The sequence below is a fragment of the Haliotis rubra genome, unplaced genomic scaffold (assembly GCF_003918875.1).
Source record: "Haliotis rubra isolate DU_JTF1 unplaced genomic scaffold, ASM391887v1 Scf314, whole genome shotgun sequence".
Lineage (NCBI taxonomy): Eukaryota > Metazoa > Mollusca > Gastropoda > Lepetellida > Haliotidae > Haliotis > Haliotis rubra.
The window spans coordinates 196,789-207,129 of NW_025766985.1; the positions used below are offsets into that span (position 1 = coordinate 196,789).

The 10,341-nt window shown below is 42.5% G+C and overlaps 1 protein-coding gene across 2 annotated transcripts; it reads left to right on the top strand.

Annotated features, from left to right (window-relative positions):
• The first annotated feature begins 1,255 nt into the window (after positions 1 to 1,255).
• LOC124283371 (regucalcin-like) lies at positions 1,256 to 9,317 on the top strand. Of its 2 annotated transcripts, none has more exons than XM_046719408.1 (6): positions 1,256 to 1,527; positions 3,600 to 3,765; positions 4,696 to 4,875; positions 5,950 to 6,174; positions 7,788 to 7,931; positions 8,939 to 9,317. In XM_046719408.1, exons 2-6 carry the CDS (start codon positions 3,603 to 3,605, stop codon positions 9,142 to 9,144), a joined length of 918 nt encoding a protein of 305 aa, XP_046575364.1. In that variant the 5' UTR covers positions 1,256 to 1,527; positions 3,600 to 3,602; the 3' UTR covers positions 9,145 to 9,317. The 2 variants fall into 2 exon arrangements, with proteins under 2 accessions (XP_046575364.1, XP_046575363.1); XM_046719407.1 differs by lacking the exon at positions 1,256 to 1,527 and adding an exon at positions 3,152 to 3,292.
• The last annotated feature ends 1,024 nt before the right edge of the window (positions 9,318 to 10,341 follow it).

Consider the following 10,341-nt stretch of genomic DNA (forward strand, 5'->3'; position numbering starts at 1 on the left):
ATTATCAGCTGACAGGTCAATGTCGGGCGAAGGACGTGGAGATTGAAGTAGAGTGGAGCACAGATACGGAGACATCATAATGGCGACTGATACTCCATTCTGATAGGCTGGTCTATCATGATCAGATGGACTTAACACCGATACATCTGGTTTGCGGAAACCTAATTGCTGCGCACAAATTCATACTATAACATTGTTGCACTTTTTGTTTGACCCTCAACATGGCGAACACTGGACTTGAAGAGGCATTTCGTTACGGAACTTTTACTGTCGGTATTTTTGAGGAAGTACTGGACTCTGGAATGGACGTATTTATTGCAAACATGTTCCCCCCAGTTAAATTGTACATGACTGATTGATTTCGATAAACAAACACCATTTACGAACTTTCGGACAATGCGATTAGTCACAATGAAAAAATAATGTCTAACCTAAGCCAGCGCGTCTTTTAAATTAAAACAATTCAAGCAGTAACAATTCACATTTTATTCAGAGAAATACAAGAGAACACTGAGACGCCGTGATTATTTGCGATATATGGCCTTCAGGCGATATATGGCCTTCAGGAACCCATGCTTGTCGTAAGAAGTGACTACCGGGTGGTCAGACTGGTTGACGTGGTTGTCACATGTCGTATCCCAATTGCGTAGATCGATGCTCCTACTATGGAGTGTGATCATTTACAGGTTACCGCCATATTGCTGGAATATTGATGAGTATGGCTGACTGACTGAGTTTGGTTTTACGCCGCTTTTAGCAACATTCCAGCAACATCACGGCGGGGAACACCAGAAATGGGCTTCACACATTGTACCCATTTGGGGATTCGAACCCGGGTCTTCGGCGTGACGAGCCAACGCTTTAACCACTAGGCTACCCCACCGCCCCTGATGAGTACGGAGTTAAACAACAAACAAACCAAATGGCCCCGCCCGTACCATTATCAACTTGTCAAAATTTCGAATTGTTCCTTGACCTTCTGCAAAAGGTACTAATAGTCGAGAAGATAATGATGAATTAAGCACTGACACAAATGAGAAGGTATTGGATACCATTTGGAAGACAGAAATTGACATTTTCCGTCCAAGCTGAAAACGAAAGCACGGCAAAGAAAACCAAATATGTGAAGACGTCACTCTGTCTGATCACGTTCACTGAGGAGAAAATGTGTCAGTGAGTCCTCCTTTAAATATGACCTAGGTTAGGGCAACCTGAACTTCTGTATTTCCTTGCAATGACTATAGTCACGGGTTATGATAATAGACGACATTGAGATGGGAATTAAGGGCAGAAGTTTGACATTACTTAAGAGAAAGAGTGCATGTCAGAGTTGGCCTATGCAAAAAGACCATTAATATAGTCATAACAAGTTTCAACAAAGCGATGGCTGTGTGTCGCACGCTTGTGTAGCAAGCCGCCATCATCAGTCGGGAGGTCACGGAGACCTCGCAGCGAAGGAGGCGGAGACTGAGGTCGGCGCGGAGTACAGAAAACATATCGGCCAACATAAAGGCACGGCACACTACGGTGAGTACATAAAACACTTGTTGACGCGGGTACAGACTCAGGCTGATTGATGGGACGGTTCAGGTTGTTAGAAGCACCATCAGTCGATTTCCGCGACTGAGTTACAGCTTGCAGCTCAATATGTTTGTTTGCCAGCACTCAGCAATAATCTAGCTACGTAGCGCTAGCGTGTAAACAGTTAGTTTGGTTGGTTGTTTGTAAGCGCTCAGCAATAATCTAGCTTCGTGGCGCTGGACTATAAACAGTTAGTTTGGTTGTTTGTTTGTCAGCGCTCACAAATGATCTAGCTACGTGGCGCAAGGCTGTAAACAATTAGTTTGGTTGGTTGTTTGTCAGCACTCACCAATGATGGCGCCAGGCTAGCTTCGTGGCGCCAGGCTGTAAGGCTCAGTTAGTTTGGTTGGTTGTTTGTCAGCGCTCACCAATAATCTCAGCTACGTGGCGCCAGGCTGTTAAAAACAGTTAGTTTGGTTGGTTGTTTGTTAGTACTCAGCAATAATCTAGCTTCGTGGCGCCAGGCTGTAAACAGTTAGTTTGGTTTGGTTGTTTGGTTGGTTGTTTGTCAGCGCTCAGCAATAATCTAGCTTCGTGGCGCCAGGCTGTAAACAGTTAGTTTGGTTGGTTGTTTGTCAGCACTCAGCAATGATCTAGCTTCGTGGCGCCAGGCTGTAAACAGTTAGTTTGGTTGGTTGTTTGTCAGCAAGCTCAGCTTCGTGGCGCCAGGCCAATAGTTTGGTTGGTTGTTTGTCATCTCAGCTACGTGGCGCCAGACTGTAAACAGTTAGTTTGGTTGGTTGTTTGTCAGCGCTCACCAATGATCTAGCTTCGTGGCGCCAGGCTGTAAACAGTTAGTTTGGTTGGTTGTTTGTCAGCACTCACCAATAATCTTAGCTACGTGGCGCCAGACTGTAAACAGTTAGTTTGGTTGGTTGTTTGTCAGCGCTCACCAATAATCTAGCTACGTGGCGCCAGGCTGTAAACAGTTAGTTTGGTTGGTTGTTTGTCAGCACTCAGCAATAATCTAGCTTCGTGGCGCTGGACTGTAAACAGTTAGTTTGGTTGGTTGTTTGTTGTTTGTTAGCTCAGCAATAATCTAGCTTCGTGGCGCTGGACTGTAAACAGTTAGTTTGGTTGGTTGTTTGTCAGCGCTCACCAATAATCTAGCTTCGTGGCGCCAGGCTGTAAACAGTTAGTTTGGTTGGTTGTTTGTTAGTACTCAGCAATAATCTAGCTTCGTGGCGCTGGACTGTAAACAGTTAGTTTGGTTGGTTGTTTGTCAGTACTCAGCAATAATCTAGCTACGTGGCGCTGGACTGTAAACAGTTAGTTTGGTTGGTTGTTTGTCAGCGCTCACCAATGATCTAGCTACGTGGCGCCAGGCTGTAAACAGTTAGTTTGGTTGGTTGTTTGTCAGCACTCACCAATGATCTAGCTACGTGGCGCCAGGCTGTAAACAGTTAGTTTGGTTGGTTGTTTGTCAGCGCTCACCAATAATCTAGCTTCGTGGCGCCAGGCTGTAATCAGTTAGTTTGGTTGGTTGTTTGTCAGCTCTCACCAATATTCCAGCTATATTTGACGGCGGTCTGTACATAAGGTAACGAAATGGAGAGGAGATTGAGAAGTTGGCCAAATCCCCCAGTCACGCTTCAGAAACTCCGCCAGGTGCTTCCACAGATATGGAATGTCATTCCACAAGACTTCTTGCGATGTTTGATTGGCTCGAGGAGGCGTCAAGCATACATCGAAGCTCATGGTGGACATACACGTAAAAGCATTAGTGTCTGTGTGAATTCCATTTTGACCGTTCTCTCACTCTGACGTCATTAGCATGTGCCCAGCAGAAACGTTAAATTGTGCCATTTGTCAATCCCAATGTGAATAACTTTCTTGCAGTATTCAAAAAGTCTCATCATAAAAATATCAGTTGTTAATTCACATATCTAACTTCAAGTCAATCAATAACTTTTGCCTTTGAGTATATAATGATGTGATCAGTTGCATGAACGAAATCAATCTCGAGAGCGAAACATATTGCCCAGTTACATATATGTTGTTGGTACTTCATGTTTCAGATTATGTCTGAGAAGATCGAGGTCGTTGTGAAGAATTGTGTTCAGAATGGGGAGGGGCCTTACTTTGACGACACTACACAGAGCCTCTACTATGTGGATCTGTTCGCTGGTGACGTTCACAAATACAACACTGTCACAAGAAACCACAGTCGTCAAAACCTCGATTGTGAGTTCATTTTCAAGCCCTTTTGATACTTACTCTGCGTGTGTGTCAGTTCGTGTACAAGTTTGTCTATGTGTTGTGGATTTCTAACTATATAACGGTGGTCTCTAAATAAGCAGGTTTGGACAAGATATTTCCATGACCGTCATCATACCGGCATCGATGTTCGCAAATTACATACGATGACATCCATCAACTAGTCAGCTTTAAACCCGATGCCTTTAGTCGCATGGGTTGATGGTTTCCTACTTAATTCCTCCACAGTTTCATATGTGTACAATGGGTACAATATGTGAAGCCCATTTCTGGTGTCCCCCGCCGTGATGTTGCTGGAATATTGCTAAAAGCGGCGTAAAACCAAAACTCAGTCAGTCAGTCAGTCATATGTGTTATGACGGTGTTTATGAGTAACCACACTGATGAGAATCAGTGTATCAAACAGCAGCGAAGGACAGATTCTACCCTCAACATTGATATGAGAGCGGCGTATAATCATGTTGCACACGTGTAACATATATTACATTTGCACTTAAAACTCTGAAAGTTTTATCTCTTAAAGGGGTTGTTTGTTCACTGACTTACACTATTGACACTTGTCAGGTTGTTAGTGATCAGGTGCCTAACATTTAAGGGTCTGGGTTCGAACCCCAGGTGGGATTCAACTCTCAAATGTGCTAGAATGTTTACTAAAATGCGGAAGGTCAAGTATTTTTACATCTGACAACTTTCATAAAGGCATACTGTATTCTGTTTTATCCATTATCAAAGCATCCGATGTGTTTGTTCGTGTTAGTGGTTGAACTACAGTAAGCCACATTCCAAGATATTCGCAAGAGGCAAAGCATGAAACACGTCGAAATATTCCAGAATCGTAATATAACAGAATCAGTAAAGGCAATAGTGAAACTGTCATGTCATGTCCTATGTATGCAGGCTCTGTGGCGAGCGTCATCATCCCGCGACAGAAGGGCGGCTTTCTGGTGAGTCAGAGGACAGACCTTGCCATCTTGGACTCTTGGGACAATGGCAAGGTCACCAGCATTGCCAAGGTCGAGGCCGACGCTAATATGCTCAATGACGGCAAAGTGGATGCTTCCGGTAAACTCTGGATTGGTATGTTTATATATTCTTGTGTCTAGTGTTGAATATGTGGGTTAGTGTTGTTTTTACACTAATCAACAGTGACAAATAGTCTGAGGCACTGCATGTCACTGTTCGTTTTGGGACAGCAGGAACCTATGATCGAACCCAGTAGTTTGGTGTAGTAGTACCGTGCTTATGGATTTCAGTAAAGTGGAAAATCTCCAGACTCGCATCACACGCTTCGATTTACCTATTCAATATGTAATACAAACCAATGTCCTGTTCTTGGGTCTCGTGTTTAGTAAGTGAGTATTGTTTGGCGCCAGTAACCAGCATCACAGCTATGTCACTGCAAGTAAAATTCCAGATTATCTGAAAACATTGAAATGAAATTTATTATCTTTAATTCCCCATCCGTCTGGCATTGTCTCTGTGATACTGCTGACCCAAATATATACTCATGATATTGTCACAATTGTACAATCGACTCATGAATGAATGTGAAAAGGGTTATCTCAATATTTAGTGCAAACATTATTTTGATCTCAGCTAATGAATATGCACTGTAACCGAAATCGGGATGTAAAACACGAAATAGAGAATTACAACTTCAACGAGTGAGGGACAGTTTAAGGTCACATTAGCAAAATTTCATTTAACATTTCGACACGAACAAGCTACACATCACCATTAAAAACATGCAACAGATATAACGATACACTGAAACAAAGGTTTGTGAGCTACAACTACATTCATTTGGATTTATTCATAATGAATTTTGGACATGCCAGTCCTATTCGTCTTATACACTGCAATTTCTTGTGGCGGAAACATGAACCATTGTCTTCGTGGGTTCGAAATCATGCTGGACGCCATTAATTTTGAGGGTTGCCAGCACCATAGCCGTGCTTGTGGGTTTTCAGTAAAATCGTAAACGGCTTAGCCTTGCACCGCACACCGTGCTTTAAAGGGAATATTTGAACACTGAGGCGTGTAAAACTCACCCAATCATCCAATCGTGACCAATTTCCTTGAGATCTTAACATAATTGATATTATATGTAAGAACCTCTGCAAGAATAACTACATGACAGTTTCCACACAGGGTCGTGTTTCTGTGGTAAAGATATCCCTGACCCCAGCAAGTGGCCGAAGGGCCAGGGATCATTGTACAGTCTTGAGGCTAATGGGAGCGTCAAAAAACACATCAGTAACCTCAACATCAGCAACGGCATGGACTGGACTGACGACAACAGCGTCATGTACTTCATCGACTCCATACCAAGGCAGGTCTGGGCGTTCGACTTTGACATCAAAGCTGGGAATATCAGTAAGTGGACTCGGGTACAACCAAGGGTAAGGTTCAGTCTTGAATTTTGTTGCCCGCTCTTGTCACACCTGCGGGCAAGATCTACCCCCAGGTGTAACCACTGGGCACAAATTCATATCGACTCTGGACTCTCCCTTCCACATGACAGAAACATTAGAACGCAGTTAACAATCGTCGTCAATCATCAATAATTATGCGCACGTCTTTCCAGCATTTATGTATTTTAATCTGTACATAATAATAACCTAGATTTCGAGATCCCTGGAATGTAACGACCTCCCCAAGCGATTGCTAAAGACTTTAATGAATTGCTGGTTAACTCAACTTGAGATGTATTTGCCAGGGCAGATACTGCCCTCGGAAACCATTTCTATTTGAGAAATATTTAATGACGATTCTATTTGTCACTTGCGTTTCTCCTTGCTATCATTTTTGTTTTCTTTTACTTAACAAAGAGCACGGAATATAAAATATTTAATATATTAGGATTACAAAATCTGTCAGCGATGGACACAAAAGAGAGAGGATCAGGGCTATGACTCACTTACACGAGTGAAGGGCTATTGGCTATCTCGTGGAAGGTCAGGCCCATAATTGATCAGGAATGCAGGTGGGAGACAAAATCCAGAGACCCGTATAGAGACCAAACTTCGGGTAGAGTTCAGAAAGGCTGGACGTCAAAATCAACGCTAGTCTTTTTTTTATTCTTTCGGTGTTGTTGATTGGACGAAACAAGGAATTCAGATTATTGACACCCTGTCATGCAGAATTATGTCAGACAATATATGAAACCACCCTCCCTTGACTTGTTGATGGCTCAGTACCTTTGGACAGTGGTACTTCCCATAATATCTAGAAGCCATGGAAATTACAGAACAAGATAATTGTAGAGTACTTCGCAACAGCCTCGTATACAGCCTCCCATGAACCCAGAGCATCCAAACATGACCTTACAGTTTTTGATAAATCCAATGAAATCGTTTATTTAGATTTATGAAATCAGTACTCTGTCCCTTTTGGCATTAATGTGATTGACAAGAGTAGTCCGACTATCTTATTGCTCTTACTGGCTTAGGTTTCGTACATTACAGACATTGGGAATGCAGAAGGCTGTGGTGTTGAGGTGTCTACACATTCATCGCACATTTCTAAGTAGGGTCGATTAAGTATGATAACCCCCAAATATTACCTAGTAAGTAGAACCATATGTAATATCTCAGTGCCTCTTTTTATCACATATCGTGTGATGTCCCTCCGGAAATAATCTTCACACTTCCAAATTTAAGATTGTTTAAACTTAATCTTTCACATGTTGTATAAATTATTTTTATGGAATTACAGATGTATACTAAATTGCAATCATTCTAATGTTATCGTCATGTTGTTCGGACTTCCAGCGGTAGGATCTTTGTACAGTGAATCACACCACAAGTCAAATGCCTAATGATGGTAGGAGAACAACCATTTGTTCTGAGTCTAACAGAAAGCTATATAGAGTATAAAAACCTCCACTTTTCCCGAATCGGAATGTTCCACAAACACACGTTTGGTTCAGAGGGGCAGAACAAGCACCATTTCTGCCAAGGTACCGTTTTGTTTTGGATTTGTTTCAGGCAATCAGAGAACTGTAGCAGACTTCAGCTCTACTGAAATCCCAGATATGGGGTTTCCTGATGGAATGACCATTGATACAGAGGGGAAATTATGGGTGGCCTGTTTTGACGCTGGGAAAGTTGTCCGACTCGATCCCGAGACTGGTAAGTGGACATGCACAGTGGTGACGAATGGCACATCTGTAGAAAGAAAAGTCCATCTTTCAGTACTGGTGTAATAAGTTTTGATCTCATTTTAAAAACCTGGCTAATATATATGAACACTGTCTCGCTTCCCAACACTGTTTGTAGGGCATGGTGTAATTTTGAGTTGTACAATACGTTCCCGAAATATTTCAGGAGATTAAATTGACTAGACGTTGCATATATCTATGACGGGTGCCACCGGTGGGGCAAGATACGCTCACCTTTTCTCGAACACCTGGCTTCATCACTATTTCATAGTGATTCATAAACATATGTTCTGTCATCGTATTGCGTGGTGACAATCACTGGATTATCTGGTCAAGTATTGCTTGTTTACAACCAACATCTGTAATACTGCTGAAGCAACTCATGGTATAGTATTGTACAACCGACTCTGCTTTTAGCAGAGGCTTCTTATGGGTGTCTTCTATTATATGTCTAGGGTGAAAGCGTTATCTTACAGTGTATTCTAATACATTCCACGGATTTCATTGTGACACGTGGACTTCATTCACAGGTAGAAACAAAGTCCCAGTTCAAGTTTCGTTCGTTATTGTTATATGGGACTCTTACAGGGGCCAGATAGTTGTGGCTCTTGGAAGAGTTGTCTCACGGTTGAATGAATGTTCGTTGACATTCCATATTTACTTGAACTAAGCCCCTGATGTTCCGGGTTAGAACCGATCTTTAGCGACCCACGGCTGTTTTAAGAGGAGAAACTGAAATTGATGGTCAGGCCCGGTGACCTTGTTGAAGCATGTCATTGTGTACCATTTAAGTACACCGATGCTAAGATATTTTTAACACTGGATTATCTTTGACGGACAAGATTACAAAGTAACAGACTGTTGTCATGTAGCTGGAATCTCGCTGAGTGAAAGTTTAGCTACAAACAAACAAAGTTTGCTCAGAATGTATTGCGAATTATTAGTTGATTGAAATGAAATGATATTTTGTCTGTCCAGGAAAGGTGATCCGAACTGTCAAGTTCCCATGTGAAAAGATAACGTCGTGTTGTTTCGGCGGAAAGGACTTCACCGACCTCTACGTCACATCATCGCAGTTCCTGATGACCCCAGCACAACTGGAGAAAACACCACTGGCTGGGTCTATCTTCAAGGTCACGGGGCTTGGAGTCCGAGGCCGCAAAGCTAACATTTTTTCTGGATAATCGTTTCTCTGTTCTTTGCGTTTTCAAGAGCCAAGCTCGTGAACCATTTGTTAATCTGATTCCGATGCTTTGTTCAGGTGGAATACTCAAAGCAAATTATGGGGTTATGTACAGATCTTGTTTTTATACAAAGTCGTTTGTAGACCATGACTCTGAAAAGACGATATCGTACAGCAAATGTGTTTGTTTTACATGCAAAATCCACGTGAGCCATCTTGCCCTGAATGACAAGCTGACTGGTCCTCAGCGCGAATGCTTGTCGTAAGAGGTGACTAACGGGTTCAGGTGGTCAGGCTCGCTGACTTGGTTGACATGTCATTGCGTCCCAATTGCATAGATCGATGCTCATGTTGTTGATTATTGGATTGTCTGGTCTAGACTCAATTTTTTACGGGGGGTGAGTGAGTGAGTGAGTGAGTTTAGTTTTACGCCGTGCTTGTCGTAAGAGGCGACTAAATCGGATGGTCAGGCTCACTGACTTGGTTGACACATGTCATCGTATCCACTTTGCATAGACTGACGCTCATGCTGTTGATCAATCTATTGCCTGGTGCAGACTCGATTGTTTACAGACCACCTCCCTATTGCTGTGACATATTTGAGCGTGGCGTTAAACATCACAGAAACAAAGAATAACTACCCCACGTCAAGACCGAGGGACTCAAACCAGTCACATCTGCGGCAGGTTCCAGCCAGACACCATTACAACACATATGTTCCTGGAAACATGGGTGATGATGATTGACGATGTCTACACGTCTACATCATCCATGTAAGACGAAGGGAACTTTGACGTCGATGTCTCCAGTCGATCAGGCCGTCCGTTGTTTGAATTCTATATCTGTATCAGAACCATGTTGTTAAAGCACGAGGACGCTTGCGTCCGAGTGCTTTAACGTTATAATAGTTCAGGGCGAAAGTGTGTTTTATTACACTATACATGGTGGTAGGGCGAAGTGTATTTCTTTTCTAAGATGCCAAATTTAATACTTTCTAAAGATAATTACGATTAATTTAAGGCAGAAAACAAACGACGGTGTCGGTGACCTAAATTAAGAATCCTCGCACAGGGCTAACTGGCGCGCTGTTCTATTGATGTGTCTGCCCCCTACGTTAAGACGAACGTTACCAGAAAAAAACAAATGATAACAGTTTGATGACGGTTTACGTTCGATTAAATATCTTCTCTGAATTATT

Excerpts from the sequence above, each read along its gene's own strand:
- LOC124283371 (XM_046719407.1), top strand. Across the intron at positions 3,766-4,695 it reads CAGTCGTCAAAACCTCGATT|GCTCTGTGGCGAGCGTCATC; the intron begins GTGAGTTCATTT and ends CTATGTATGCAG. Across the intron at positions 4,876-5,949 it reads TTCCGGTAAACTCTGGATTG|GGTCGTGTTTCTGTGGTAAA; the intron begins GTATGTTTATAT and ends GTTTCCACACAG.